A 15,173-nucleotide genomic window follows, 5' to 3' on the forward strand; every position below is an offset into this window, starting at 1 on the left:
TTAAACTAGTTGTTACCTCCTGAAGGAAAGATTTCAAAGTAAGTATAGACTTCCGCTCAATCTACAGCACTATTTAGAAGAGATGTTAAGCTGCAGGGAAGATAGAATTATTATCAAGCCTTATGTACCCTGCATTTTGTTCCTTCAGCACATTTCCTAAGCAACAAATTATAGGTAAAAGAAAGTCTAGAAGAGAACAACAAATATTAAAATCAGGTAACTGGACACACTTGAAGAAAGATATATAAAGATTGAGTTTGACCTTTAACAACAACAATGAAAAAGACCCTACAATTTTGCAACAAGCATATTTACCACATAAAAGTCCGGTCAATCTTTCATGTCCCGTGTCTCTAAATTCCATAATGAAAAGCTCCGAAGAGCTCTAGGATGTTTTGTTTGGTCAAATTAATCAGATCAAAACAAGGAGCTCAAGGAGCTCAGAAAGTACACTTTAATTCACCTGTTTAATATTCTGTTTGGGACACAATTAAGACAGAGAACTTAGTAACATTTTAAAAGAATTAGAGACAAATCCTAGGAGCATAAGAAAAAAATCTGCAATCCTAGCAGTCAGGAAAAATGTTCTCAGTKCTATGACATCATGCTTTAAGATATAAGCTCATCATGGGCAGTGTTTTGAGTCTATGAGGCATCCAGTATCGCCACTGTGAGAAACAGCACTGGATCACTAATATATTCTGATATAATTCTGATATAATACTTGACATATTCCTAGAGGTGTATTGCAAAATGAGCAGACAATACAGCTGAGATATTAAAACCTGTTTCTAAAGCTACTATTCAGACGATTACTTGGTTACAAATGTCTCAAAAACTTAGTTCAATAGGTAGCAAAAATACTGGAAGATCTCTTCACAGAGGAATCCCAACTCTCCACTGATGAAAACATCCCATGGGGTGCTACTGTATGTGGCTATGTGCTGCCCTCTCAATCAAGAAGATTGTCTGCCGATCCTTGAATCGTGAACCTGTTATCTATTCGCATGGCCAGACTTGACATTCAAAAGATCTTTCTGCTGCTGTATACAGAACCACCATAGTTCTGCAGAGAACTATGAATACACTTACAAGYGGTAAGCCTCCCATTCCACTAGTTTCCTTTCTGCAGGAGAACAGAGCAAAATACGCCAGATTACGGCCTTATTTGTACACATTATCAGCGGTTTCTCCTTAGAAAATTCTGAGATAACTCAGGCTTTATTTTTTAATGACTCTCAACTGAATCACAGGCCCATTCTAGTGCTCTTATTTTAAGAAAGGTCCTGCTGTCTCACCTACTTAAATACCAGAACTGCATAGGCTTTAGTAGATTACATTAGATTAGCATATCATCATTACATAAGGAGACTCAATGATAGAAATCTTGTTATAAAAGGAATCTTAATTTGGAGCTTTTCACAAGGCTAAGTTGATGCTTTGGAGAGCAATTTGACACTTAAGCTGCTACAGAAGCACTTATTACTCTATAGCTTGGATTATTTAAAAGATAAAGTCCCAGCTGATCAYGTACATGACAAGACAATAATCTTTGGCTGCAACAGATACACAAAAGCAATGTACTGTCAGTGCAGGCAATTGTCATCCTCTCTGAACAGGACATGGCTTGAAATCCTTGTAACAGCTGGAWTCATTAGAAAGAAAGACTACTAAAAATTAAGTGGAAAATGTGGTAGATTTCACCAGTTACTTGACACCTATGAACAAACCTGGGGGCAATGGAAATTAGTGGAATTGGACTCTTGGATAATGCTCAAGGACATTCATTATACTTCTATTATCTCAAGCTTTCCAATAGACTGAGCCAGACTCCATAATAACATGAGATTAATTTTAAAATTACGAAGCTTAAAATGCTAATTTACCTTTTATTTGTCTTTCAATTCCTGAGCCCTTAATTTTCATTTTTAAGCTTCTTCYAAAACCTTGAAAGCAAGAAAATTATACATTTAAGAAAAAATAAATTTCTGACAAATTGATAGGTCCTGTACCTTTGAAATTTGAAAGTCTTTGTGAGGTAACTTAAGTAGTTTTTTTTTCCTTACATCCAAAAATGTTCATTTTTTAAAAAATTAGTCTTGAATCATCTATCTTTTTAGCCTACTAACACTAAAAGAATGGATTTACAGAGATTCTGAATCAGTTTTCAAATGGTAAAACAGATGTTGATGCAGTCCCATCCTGAGACAACTCTTGCATCTGAAAGTCTACCCCTGCTATCCCAGGCTTCACTGTAAATTACCTGATTTTATGCATCTATGTTTTATACTCACTACTTCTCTACACTCATGCTGACTAGATGCCACCRCTGTGTTACAAGCCTAGAACTAAGAACCGATTACAGAGCAGCTGTGTACTTCTGTGCATCTTATACTAAGATCTCCAACCTCAATATATTCTTCTATGAGTCTACAGATCTCTAAACTTCTCAGTCTACTAAAACAGATACTTGGGCAGGCCAGTCCAGTTTCTGAACAAAGAAAAACAGCTCCAGTTATGAGCATGGGGCAACATAAAAGACCTTATCAAGAAGTTCTCGTGGTTCTGAGCTATTATGACAAAGCCTCTTCTGCTTAGAGGACACAATAAGGACTATCAACATGAGAGTCAAGTTGAAGAATAGTGACACTGAATACCAGGTCTACTTAATCTACTCAGCACCTTACAGGTCAGCTGTTGGGAATCCTACAGAAACCTCTACCTACACCAGCCTTGGGGACACTTCACCATAAACTAAATAACTATAAAAGAAATCTACATCCACATGATACAAATTTCTAGCATAAAAGAATGGACAAAAATACTTTGATATTTTCATACCTGTAAAAATCATCGATAAATTTGACACACCAAATGGTTGCACTGCCAGAGCGACCTTAACAGGCTATAGAAATGGGAAGCTCACAAAAAGAGGAAAACCTCATGAAGTTCAGCAAAGGAAAGTGAAAACTCCTGTACCTGAGGAAAAATAACCCCATGTACCCATACAGGCTGGGGATGACTGGCTGGAAAATAGCTTTGCAGAAAAGCCCCTTGGGGTCCTTGTGAACAAGCTGAACATGAACCAGTAATATGCTCTTGTGGCAAAGAAGACCAAGCCTCTCTTAGGCTACRTTATACAGTGTTGCCAGTAGGTCAAGGGAGGTGATTCTTCCTCTCTACTCAGCACTGGTGAGGTCACACCTGCAGTGTTGTGTCCAGTCCTTGGCTCCCCAGCACAAGATATGGATGTACTGGAGTGAGTCGAGCARGGGGCCAAAGAGATGATTAAAGGACTGGAGCATCTCTCATACCAGGAGAGGCTGAGAGAGCTGGGACTTTTTAATCTGGAGAACAGAAAGCTCAGAGGGCATTTTATTCATGTGTATCAGTATGTGATGGGAGGGAATAAAGGAAACAGAGCTAGACTTTTCTCAGTGGCGCCCAGTGAAAGGAAAGAGGCAACAGGCACAAACTGAAACATACAAAATTCCATCTGAACATAAGGAAAAGCTTTGTTTTACTGTAATGATGGTAGAACACTAGAATAGGTTTCCCAGAGAAGTTATGGAGTCTCCATATTCTAAATCCAAATGGACACGATCCTGGGCAGCCTGCTCTAGCTGACTCTACTTTGAGGTTGGACTAGACAATCTCCTGAAGTTCTGTCCAACATCGGTGGTTCTGTGCTTCTATGAAATTTATCACTCAGTAAATCATAGCATTATAATGTTGCGCAAATGTTTCAGCTATCAAATATTTTGGCAGTCTTCCAGCTGCCCACTATACTTTGCACTCTGCCTGGACTCACTGGTGTCTCTTTACATGTGCTATCTGTTTGCTGCTCTGAGGTCAGAAATGTGCAATGTCCCACTTTAAATGTTAAGATTCAGTTGTATTTGACCCACTCATTTTTCTAATAGTTTACTGTAGTGATATGAAGTGTTGCCTCACCTTCTGCCTAACTGGAGCTGAGAACAACAACCTGACCCATCAATTTTCAGCCTCTCTGTCCTCCTGAAACCTCTCATACTAGCATACCCCTTTTCTCACATAGTTCCAGACAGCTGCCTCCACACTCACCCTACAAAGCCACAGGAACAGTAGATACAGGAAGAACTCTAAGGTCCTCCTTCCTCTGCAAGGATCAAATTCTTCAACTGTCACACTGCACCTTAAAGAGCAGAAAATATTTCTATATCACACTCCCAACCATGTGATCTTCAAGGCACAGACATGTGACAATACAATTCTTTTTAATTTGACAATAGCTTTTGTCTTTCCACTAATGACAAATATGCATTGAATATAATCCAAATATTGTTTGATATAGCTCTTGTCATTTATTAAAAAAAAAGCATAGACAAATGCAGAAAGCATAAATACATTGCCACATGACATGACTGTAAACAGGGCTTAAAACCCAACAAGGGCTTGTTTGATAAAAAATGCTACACAAAAGTATAGATTACGGACAAATTTAGCTTTTTCTTAACAAGGTGCCTAATATATTGTGACGCTTATCAACTGCAGTATCTCAGAGACTCTGTCTTTCCAGCTGTTCCAAAGAGTAGCACATTTACCTTCTCCAACTTAAACTGTGCAAAACACAGCAGGCAATAAAGATTTGAGAGACACCAWGCATTTTCATCCCTCTTCAGTCTAATATGTCTTCCATCTTTGTTCCTTACCTCTTTGAAGTACAGCTGAACAGCTTCCTTTACTCTGTCCAAAAACCCACTAAAAGAAATAACAAACATAACACAATCAGTATCTTCCTTTCACCCTTGCACTGCTGAAAAGTGGTCCTCAAAGCATTGGGTTTATGCTTAGCTCAACTTGACTGGAAAAAACATGGAGAGCTACTCCTTCCTCCTATATAATTTCAAAACCAAAGAAAAACATGTGGTTCTCTGAACACACAGAGTCAGTGTCAGTACCATTCAGAAATGCTAATAATGCAAATTTGTCAGTACTGGTCTATGACTCAGTAATATTTATGACTCAGGGTATGGCAATATCTTAAAACCAGCTGACAGCACTATAGATGCAGACCAAATCACTGATCCAACAATGCTGAATAGTTAGTTGCTAACAAGCAGCAGCTCAGGCTTGGTCCATTTCCAAACAGTGATAGGATGAAAAAAGGCCAAGGCACTCAAGCCTCCAAATCCTTATGATTTCTGTAAGAGGAATAGGTTCTGAGGTATTTGCCAAAGACCAAACAAGAACTTTCTCACCAAACTAAGTAATAAACCATGTTCTCCCAAGTATCAAACTAGTCCCACAAGGCCATCTTTCTTCTTTTACCTGAAGAGTACCTCTTAACTGTTTGGCTATTTTTCTGTTTTAATTAGTAATACACTTCAGCTACATTTAGCAGAGAAGGGTAAAATTTCACTACTAATCTGTCCTATTGAAGAAGGTTTCAAAAAGTAAAACACTGAGCACCACAAACAACCCCCCTTCCAGCACTTTCTCAGCTTCACTCATAGAACAATACTCACCAATGCATTGCTCCAGATTCAGGCTTATGTAACCCCCAATAGAATCAAATGAATTAAGTCAAGTCTTCTCTATTTGAGATACCCACTCTTACTGGTGAAAACACATTTTCTAAACCAGTATATGTTAGGCAGAATATCAGCTTCTACTAAGCAATACAAAAGTTACGCACCCCCATGAATACTCTGTATCATTTACACCTGTGTAGAATGGTACTACATCAAAACCAGAGCCAGTCACTCATAAAGTAGATGTCTGAATGGTCAGGTATGATACAGAGAAGAGACTGCCTCTGTTCATTTTACAATATGATCTTTAGCATATTCACCTTTATGTCTGAAAGTCTCACAGATCTAATTGTTCCCTGAGAGCATTTTTTTTTATTTTAAAGGTTTATCAAAAATCCATTCAACTCTCTTGAATTCAGGCACAACTTTCAAAAACAACTTCTCCAGAAAAACAAAAACAACATTGCTAAAATATCTCTGCACATGCATCAGAAGGATTATCTGTAAAGCTCAACATGTAATGCTCAGCAGGAATACACCCTTGCTTAGAATGCAAAACATACTAGAAATGAGTTACAAATAATTGAAGTCTGTGTTCTTTGAAGATGAGAAAGGAGGAACTTCTGAAAGAATGTCCGTGGGCTTCAGTCCACACTGAGTGCTCAGAGAAGCTTGCATCAGTCCAATCAAATGCTTAAACAAGCTTAAGAATTACTGTCAGTTCTTAAAGCAGCTTAAATGGTGCTTTCAGCTCATTCCTCTTTTAAAGATAAAAGAAAACAACGGTTTTATAGTAAGTCTTGTGATATTAAGTTTCATAAAGTTAGACACTCAACCCTTGTTAAAAAAATTACAGTCTATAGCCCATACAATCATGGTAAAAARTCTAAAAACAAAGTCAAGTTCATGATGAATGTTCAAAATCCAATATTGAATAATAGAAACAGAAAATATATTTAGTTTTTAAACAAACATCTCTTCAGTCAAACTCATAATTCTGGGAGTCTGGCATGACTTGAGTTTGGGAGAAGCAGAAGTCAAGATGCCTGTTTATGGTGGTTCAATTGTACATACATTACCTAGCTCACCATAAAGTGTATGAATTTAGTTACGTATTATAAGCAAATTAGTTTTATTATAGTAAKTTTATAGTCAAGAAGATTACAATCTATATAGGGTATCTGTCATAGCTTAGTATCGTACTATGTATCTACCTAGTGATGAAGTGTCAATAACTAGACAAACACGTCTGTTTGAYGCTGCAGACACAAGCAGTGAATAAACTGTATTACTCTCTGAATCTTGCTGTGTTTTGCTCTGTCCTTAATCCTTCTTTCTTCATATTGGCACTGCTCCAAGGCAGTAACAAGTCATCTAGTTCTGTGCATGATCACAGGTCAGTTTCAGCATAGCATAAGAGCATGCAAAAGAGATGTTACTTTTGTTCAAATACCAGACACTTCCAGGCAATTCTCCGTTCTGAGAAATACTGTTATTTTTTAATATCAATAGTTAGGGTAAAACAGTTCACCTTGTGTGACTGACCTTCTACCTTTTGACCACTGGACATTATTACACTAGACTTTTTCTTTTAAGAGCGCTTCATTGTCAAGGACAGAAAGCAGATGATGGTTGCATCTGAAATTCAATATTTAAATCCTGTTTTAAACATCTGTAATTTATTGGTATCGGTAATTTTTTTTTCAAGCCACACAACATTGTCTAACTTTCTGGGAAGATGTCTGGRGTATCTTCCTCTTTCCTTGAGGTGGCACTTTAAATAATGCTCTCAATTTTTTCAAAACTGAAATATTTTAGTATCATACRTGATATCTAAGATCCAGGTGTGCTTTTGCTTCCTCTTCAGTTCTTTAGGGTGGCACCTTCAATAAYGCTCTTACTTTTTTCAAGTTTGTAAGATTTTAGCATCCTTTTGCTAACTGTGCTATTTCTATCACTTTATTCTCCAGCTTCTCTTAAATAACTCTTTAAAATCCAGCAGCCTTGAAGAAGGGGCTTAGCACCTTGCTCCCCTCACAAGTTGAAACCCCCAGAAGCAACGGGCGGCAACGGCCGTTGGAACCGCGCGGGGGGAGGGGCGGGGCTCTCCCCGCGACGTCACGGGAGCAGGCCCCGCCCACCGCACCGCCTCGCGGCCTCCCGAGCCGCCCGCTAAGGTCGCGGCCTCCTCGGGGCGCCCCGCGACCCCTGCGTTCCGATGTGCGCACGCGCACGCGACCCGCCCTGCGCTCGTGCTCTCTGACGCAYCGGCGCTACGTGTGACGCCATTCCGCAAGGAGGAGGGGAGAGGAGTAGACAGCCCGGCTCCCCTCGCCGCTACCTACCCCGCTAGCCTCCAGCGCCGTGACGTCTATCTTGGCGGGCAGGCGCGAGAGCCAACCAGAGGTCTCCAGGGCGGCCCTTGACTGGCTGCCGCGCTGGGGGGGGCGGGCCGAGGCCGGCGTGGCTTGGTTGCAGCGACACCGGCTTACATAGGGCGGGGTACGGCGTGTCCTTGGGCTCAGACTGCGGGACGGTGAGGGAGCTGCCGGGCGTGTGGTCGCCGCCGTGGGCGCAGCGCGAGCGGGGCGGCCGGGCACGCAGGTGCGGGCGGACGGGCGGGCGGCGGGGAACCACCAGCGAGCGAGCGAGCGAGTCCCGGCCTCGGGCCGCCGCCGTGCCCCGGCGGGACCGTTAGGCGCTGGGTTGGGGGAGGGCAGGGCCCGGGCCCGAAGCCCCGGGGCGCCCGCCCGCTGCCCGCTTCCGTGGAGCGAGGCGGGAGAGCCCGGGGCCGCAGCACGAAGGTCACCGTGGGGCCTAGTGGTGGGGGTGGCCGCGTCCTGGGGCGCCCTGAGGGGCGGGATGGGGGCGGGGGCGGGCCGCGCGGGAGAGGCGGTCGCGCCGCCGGGCCTTTGCGGGGGGAGTGTGCCAGCCGCGGCCCTGGGGCCCTGCCGGGCCGGAGGAGCGCCGCTCTCGTGGAGGCTCTGCCCGCGCCGGGAGCGGGCTCCTCGCCTCAAGGTCAGGCCCGGCGCGCCCGGAGCACGAGCCGAGAGTTGCGGTGCCCTTGGGTGCTCTCACCACMACCACTGCATGCAAACACCGTTGCTCGTGGCAGGTGCTGAGGAGGMTTCCTGGCCTGTGGCAGAAAGCAGACAGGCTACTTGCTTGCCTCTCTCCCTTGGCTCCTTGCTAGGGCTGTGTGCTGGGGTGCTTCTCCAGGAGAAATGGAGAAATATGCAGATGGCTTGTCTTTCTTATTCCTCTATCAGTCTGTGTGGATGATCCTTTTTATACAAGATTATTCATGAGTAGGAAAGTTTCTTAATGACACTATTCAAGTTAAGTAATAGGAAGGGAAAAAAATATCACTCAACTCTTCAGAAGAGAAGCACTATTTAAATGCTGTGGAGCAATTACTTTGGGTGAGGGAAGGCTTTTTTTCTGCTCTTCAATCATAATATTTGTCACTTCGATATCTTCTGTTTAGTCCAATGATTCTATGCTAATCTTCAAATCCAGGAGCTGTAACTATTGTGCAGGAACACTGTGGAGGATGTYTGGATTGATCGGCCTATGCATGTGGTTTTGTAAACCACTAGGACCCATTTAAAACTTCTGTTGAATAGTTGACCTYGATATTGTGACATTAATCTCTGTATGTGTTCTTGGTCTAGTACTGAAAATGGGAGACATTGAGAAGGGCAAGAAGATCTTTGTCCAGAAATGTTCCCAGTGCCATACAGTTGAAAAGGGAGGCAAGCACAAGACTGGACCCAACCTGAATGGTCTGTTTGGACGTAAAACTGGACAAGCTGAGGGCTTTTCTTACACAGATGCTAATAAGAATAAAGGTAAACTTAAAAGTGCTCTTTTGAGGTACTTGGGACAAAAACAAGTTTTCAGTGGTAGTTCTAGAAGTATTCACATGGGACAAAAACAAGTTTTCAGTGGTAGTTCTAGAAGTATTCACATGGGACAAAAACAAGTTTTCAGTGGTAGTTCTAGAAGTATTCACATGGGACAAAAACAAGTTTTCAGTGGTAGTTCTAGAAGTATTCACATCTGCCAAAAAGTAAAATTGCATGGGGGGACAAGAAAATAAATGTGTGGGGGTTTGTTTGCTTTTTAAAGTCACTAACTTATTTATTTTCCCACCCTTCCCTTTCCCAGGTATCACCTGGGGTGAGGATACTCTAATGGAGTATTTGGAAAATCCAAAGAAGTACATCCCAGGAACAAAGATGATTTTTGCGGGTATTAAGAAGAAGTCTGAGAGAGCAGACTTAATAGCATATCTCAAAGAAGCCACTTCTAAGTAAAAGTTGTCTGCTGCCTTATTTATTTCACAAAGGAGATGACAATGGAAATGTCTGTGATGGTTTTTAAACTTTCTATTTTTACATATACTGTGTCTAACCTTAAAATCTGTCTCACTCACCAGATAATGTTGCTTGTGGTGGATGGTTGGATTGCATGCTTATTTGGCAGCCATAACTTATGGAAACAATATGTCATTGGGTAGACTTCAAAGAATACAATGTTCAGTCATTCTTGATCATGGAATTAAACAGAGGAAAAAAAATCAACATCTCTTGCCTTTTCATTGTAAAAAGTATCAAGCGAGTCGTTGTCAACAACATAATAGCTTTGATGGCCCAGTTCTTTGAGATGAAAAAAGCAGGGTGGGTTTTAGCATCCTTTAACATACATCATTTGTTACATTACCTGCAAGATAAACAAGGTAGTATTTTTCTRATCCTGACCAGTGCAATATGTGGTTGTGTATATTCATCTGGTTAAAGCTTGGGATGAGAATGCAAGTTCATCTGATTTTGTAAGTACTATTTGTGAAATAGCAGTTGTACCAAACCACCCTTATCTAGGGAAAGCTTGTTACCTGTTTATCCAGGCTTTGACGGCCACATGCACCARTAAGAGGTTCAAAACCTTCAGGTTTTTGAAATGTTATTGAAATCCTTTGTTCAATAACTCTTTGGAAAATACCTGTTCATACAAAAAAATCCTGTACCATGCCRGAAGCTAAATGCTGAAGATCCAGCTGAGCATTACTAAATCCTGTTGCTTCTGCAGAAGTGTTAACCTAAAATCTGTTGTTATAGTAAATTCTGCTGACAGGATATAGGAATGAATGCAGTGGTAAACTAAAAYGAAACAGTCTGTGCCTATCCTTAGCTAATGTAATTATTTCCAGTGGTTCTGTTTCACGCAGTGTAAAATGGTATTTTTGAATTTGTTTTGCMCAGTGTAGAAGGGTATTTTTAAAGTTCTAACTGCATCTTTTCATACTAAATGAATTGTTAAGCTGAATGTATTTACCAACAACAAGGCACAATTCAAGAGTAATGAATGCTGTAAATTAAAGAACGGAAAATCTTACTTGCTGTACGTGTCTGAAGTTGTGAGAAACAATTGGAAYGCACAGAAAAACTGATTTGGCTGCTGGTTTTACACTATCAGGGAGTAAGAAAAGTAAAAATTCAGCATGAAAAAAGTWAATGCTGACGGAATTGTGGAAAAACACTTACAAATACAGTGATGTAAGGTAGTCTGAACTAGAAATAGAAAAGCCAGGTTCTTCCACTAGTGTTCTCTTYAGCACTATTTCTGCTATGCTTCCCAGGTTTGGCAGGAAAGTACAATTCAAAGCAGGTTGGAAGCTGTAAGTGCACTGTAGAGATTTGAGTGCATTTTAGAACTAAACAGCTTGCTTATGTCAAACACAATAACATGCTTAATGTTTGAATTGCAAAGGATTTAATCTGAATTCTTTTCATTAATTCCAGATACTTGCAGGTTGTATTAATGAGTACTACTCTGTCTTATGTCTTAACAAAAAAAAAGCAGGCAACTTTTTTTGCAACTGGAAAGGTAGACTCTTAGCATTAACCAACATCATATTCTTTACATAATCCGTTATCATTTTCTTTACTAAAATCTCGCAAAAGATACCTTCAAGCCATAGTAGTTAATAGTTTCAGTTTTYAAAAGTGATGTTTATCATACTAACTTTGTGACTATACAGAACTTGTCAGCTCTTATGCCAATATAGTGCTAGAAGCAGTCACAGATACAGCCCRTAACCTTACGGAGGGCTGTAGCCTTTTGTGATGATGAAGGTGCCTGAGACTGTGGATTGAGCGGAGCTAGCTGTGACATTTCCTGTTTCGTCGGTAGGACTACCTTTATGATATGACACAAGACTTGTGACCTTCAGGTTGTCYTTTTTCTCTAGTTGATGTGGAGAAGAAATAGACTATAGAAATGAGTTTTGCAATAAGGTATTTAAATTAATTGAAAATCTTTAATTCTGCAGAGGCAACAGCTTAAAAAAAAAAGTGTCATCAAAAGAGCTGCTTCAAGAGAAAGCATGGTCATCCTTTGTCCAAAGTAAGCAGTACACTTAATTTAGTTTGTTTTARTTTGTTTTAGTTTATGTTGTCTGTATCTCAAAGGCTTATGTACAATGCAGCTTATATGTACCGTTGAAGATGGAGAAAACTGAACTTAATTCTAGACTGGGGGTGCATCCTTCTCTACATTTTAAGGAAAAGGTGCTCCTAACCTAGTGCGGGTGGCCTTGAAAATTTTATCTTTTTATGAATACTTAACAACTCCAGACAGCAATAGTTTGCAAGATTTCTTGTAAAAAGATGCTATTGGCCAAATGCATTACTATAGTATTTCTACTTAGCAGGTCAGTGGTGTAAGAATATTAGTTAAGTTACCTGTAGAGAATATGAATGCCAGTGCCTGTTTTTGGGGTGGGGAAGCAGGAGAATGTCCAAATTGGTTGTGGAATCAAACTAGTTCTTCRACTTCAAGTTTTACAGAGTAGGAGGATAGAGACTTGCCTTTGTYTTGTAAAGCAGTAAGGATCAGGCTCTTTATATGTAGATACATATTTTGGAACATTACTGGATGCTAATTTGTTTTAAAAAAATTCTTAGTAATGTAATTCTATAACTCCTGTAGATAAAAGGATGCAAACAGAAACTAATTATTGTGATGTGGGTGAATGTCTCCCTGATCTTTACTGAATTCTGATTCATAATCCTTTATCATTTATACAGAGGCTGGCTATCATATACTCTGCAGCTGTGCCTGTTTTTAATCTTTGTCTTCCTGATACTGATRTTGGTCTGGACACTATATTTCAGTAGTTCCTTTACAGTCCCAATTGAGGAATTTAAAATGCTGTTGCTAAACTTTGCAGCATCTCATAAAAATGGTTCTTGTCCAATAGTTTACAGATTTGATGGGATATGCCTTTGGAACTGACCTTGCAATATTTTCATTTGTGGTTATATGAATTTATTACGATTACCACTATCAAAAATAACAAAATGTGAAATTCAAAAATAAGCCCTTTCAAAGAATGATTTTTCAAAACCGAAAKGAAATACGTATGAGAATTTTGAAATGAAAGGGGTTATTTATGCAGCCTGGTGAAATTGGTGAAATCTTTTATTTAATACGTAACAACTCCTGTTTGAACACTACGAACAGCTGGATTATGGAAAACTGTTGATGGCAGTCCAGGCAATTGTAGATAGTCAACTCACYCAAAGATTTGTTCATTTTAATTGATCCTTTGCAATTACAGTCTTGGGGGGAATATATAATATTTTCCTCTTTTAGTATAAAATAYAGTATCAGATATCATAAAAGGACTGCCATGCATTATGCTTCTCTTATGAAAGAGAACAGAAATTAAACTCACAATACTTCAGGAACTATTAAATACTCTAGTCTCTCCTGTATATCACAAGGTCATTAAAATTCACACATTTACATCAGTTATAAGCCTGATCATTTGCTGTTGACTAAAACACATCACAAAAACTCTTTGGGGCCTAGTTTCCATGTCTCTGCATATGGGGTGGACACTCTGAAACTGTTGTCCTGAAAACTGGATTATTTTGAGTAGGGAGCTGGCTGGAGCTAGCCATAGGAAATGTTAACCCTGGAGAAGGATATGAAATTTTGTCCCTTCGTAGCACTGTGATGGCTGAGTCAAGATTCCAGGTAATTATCTCCATCTGCTCACGATAACGAAGCAGATAGACATCTGCTTGTATATAAGTACCTGCAAGTTTTTTTTCAGGATTGCTTTTTTATCTGAAATAATACAGAAAAGATGATGGTCACCTCTCAAATAATTAGGTTCTGGTTAAAGTGCTCACAAGAGCTGAGAGACTAGGACTGCGTGCTTGTCTCAGGGTGACGGGATACAGGTTCATATCCACAGATTACCAGGAAACTGCTTTAACCACCAAGCAGAACATATGTGCTGGGAAAAAGATACTCTCTGCCTCTTTTAGGAACTGTCATTATGCAGAAAGAGGCTAGAAATAAAAAATGGAGCTAACTATAGCACAGCATTCAAAACACTTACCTTGGAGCAGAGAAAAAGGACTGTTCCTTCCAGGTTGTTTGTGTGTTTTATTTTGAACAGTCTTGGATAAAAATAAACCTGGCAGTGGGATCAGAAGTCATTACTCTACTGATCTTACATCTCACAAATGCTGTTGACTGCAGCTTCCTACTCTGGGCCAATGTTTGTTTAGGCAGTGTGACTCTGTGCCTTGTTCTTTTTCAGAATCACCCACTTTCCAGATGCATCTTCTTATTCCTCATTCCCCATGTATTAAAATAGTACTGTACATACAACTGTGTTGTCCCCATCTTACTAAGCTGTGAATCTTTGGGTCAACTGTTGAACAGAAACATTGAATAGTGTTTCATCCTTAYAGTTCCCTGCAGGAATTCAGTGTTGTGAATTTTGTGTTCAGTAGTGAATTCTGTGCAGTAATTGCTGTGTGATGACAACTTCTTTTTAAGATTTGTTTGACAATTCTTATCTGTGCAACATGGGCTCTTTTTCACTACTAAGTTTTTAATAGAGGGAACTAAAGCAGGCGAAGTTTTATGTGGCTTATACCTGCACTATATCGCAGGATTTTTTCACTGTGAACTGCAAAATGGGAGTTGAGCAACAGTTTTGCTCATTCCCTGCTGTAGTGCTTCCAGACAAATAGGAAAAATGTACCACATACACTGAATTTTAGAAGTAAGTTGGTGCCACCTACCCATCACTAGTAACCTCAAAACCTTGGTTCGCTTATCCAGATGCTGTTGCGGGAACATGCTCAAAATGACTGTAACCAGCCTTTCTATGAGCCGAAAGGTAGTGAAAAGAAGTATATTAGTAAGCACAGACTGGCCGCTAAAGATGAATGAGAAGGGAGGCTGCGTGAGGGTGTGCCAGCATGTAAGAATGGTTCAGATTCCTACACTGAAAAAGAGAGTCAGCAAGAGCTGAGGACTGTTGGAGGACTGGGGAGACTTTCACTGGGAAGAGAAATACTGAGTGAATAGGCCTGCTCCCAACCAAAGGTAATTAGAGGGGAGAAGATAGAGAATCGTGAAATAGCCTGGAAGGGACTTCAGAAAGTTGGTGCCATTTGAAAAGAGGAAGGCTCATTGCTGCCTTTTTTTCTTTTTTGTTCTTCCTTATATCCTCCATCCCACCCCCACCTCCTGGATGCTTTATTCTCTTCCCCCTTTTTCTGGCTGCAGCTGCAGTCTTCCCGTTATTTTCCAGAGCCCTCTTACTTCCTTGTGTGTGTCCTACTAGTT

The 15,173-nt window shown here is 40.4% G+C and overlaps 1 protein-coding gene and 1 long non-coding RNA gene across 6 annotated transcripts in view; one reads left to right on the top strand and one right to left on the bottom strand.

Moving 5' to 3' along the window:
* Positions 1-7,762, bottom strand: part of LOC146594433 (uncharacterized) — a 73,373-nt gene extending 65,611 nt beyond the window's left edge. For 3 of the 4 annotated variants that reach the window (XR_014896190.1, XR_014896187.1, XR_014896189.1), the window contains exons 1-5: positions 7,340-7,542; positions 7,066-7,151; positions 4,692-4,740; positions 4,084-4,174; positions 1,887-1,946 (exon numbers count right to left, since the gene is read on the bottom strand). This is a non-coding gene — a long non-coding RNA (uncharacterized LOC146594433). Of the gene's footprint in view, positions 1-1,886; positions 1,947-4,083; positions 4,175-4,691; positions 4,741-7,065; positions 7,152-7,339; positions 7,543-7,659 lie in introns of those variants that run through there. The other variant, XR_014896188.1, reaches the window with a different exon arrangement.
* Positions 7,763-7,955: 193 nt separating this feature from the next.
* Positions 7,956-10,910, top strand: CYCS (cytochrome c, somatic). 2 transcript variants are annotated; one of them, XM_085307576.1, is made up of 3 exons: positions 7,956-8,049; positions 9,188-9,364; positions 9,684-10,910. In XM_085307576.1, exons 2-3 carry the CDS (start codon positions 9,196-9,198, stop codon positions 9,830-9,832), a joined length of 318 nt encoding a protein of 105 aa, XP_085163702.1. In that variant the 5' UTR covers positions 7,956-8,049; positions 9,188-9,195; the 3' UTR covers positions 9,833-10,910. The 2 variants fall into 2 exon arrangements, with proteins under 2 accessions (XP_085163702.1, XP_085163701.1); XM_085307575.1 differs by having other exon boundaries at positions 7,991-8,117.
* Positions 10,911-15,173: the final 4,263 nt, after the last annotated feature.

The sequence above is a fragment of the Rhea americana genome, unplaced genomic scaffold, assembly GCF_003343005.1.
Source record: "Rhea americana isolate MKP2758 unplaced genomic scaffold, rheAme1 scaffold_26, whole genome shotgun sequence".
NCBI lineage: Eukaryota > Metazoa > Chordata > Aves > Rheiformes > Rheidae > Rhea > Rhea americana.

Bases quoted from the DNA above. Each gene is read 5' to 3' on its own strand.
- CYCS (XM_085307576.1), top strand. From the start codon at position 9,196: ATGGGAGACATTGAGAAGGGCAAGAAGATCTTTGTCCAGAAATGTTCC. The intron at 9,365-9,683 runs GTAAACTTAAAA...TCCCTTTCCCAG, and splicing joins AGATGCTAATAAGAATAAAG to GTATCACCTGGGGTGAGGAT.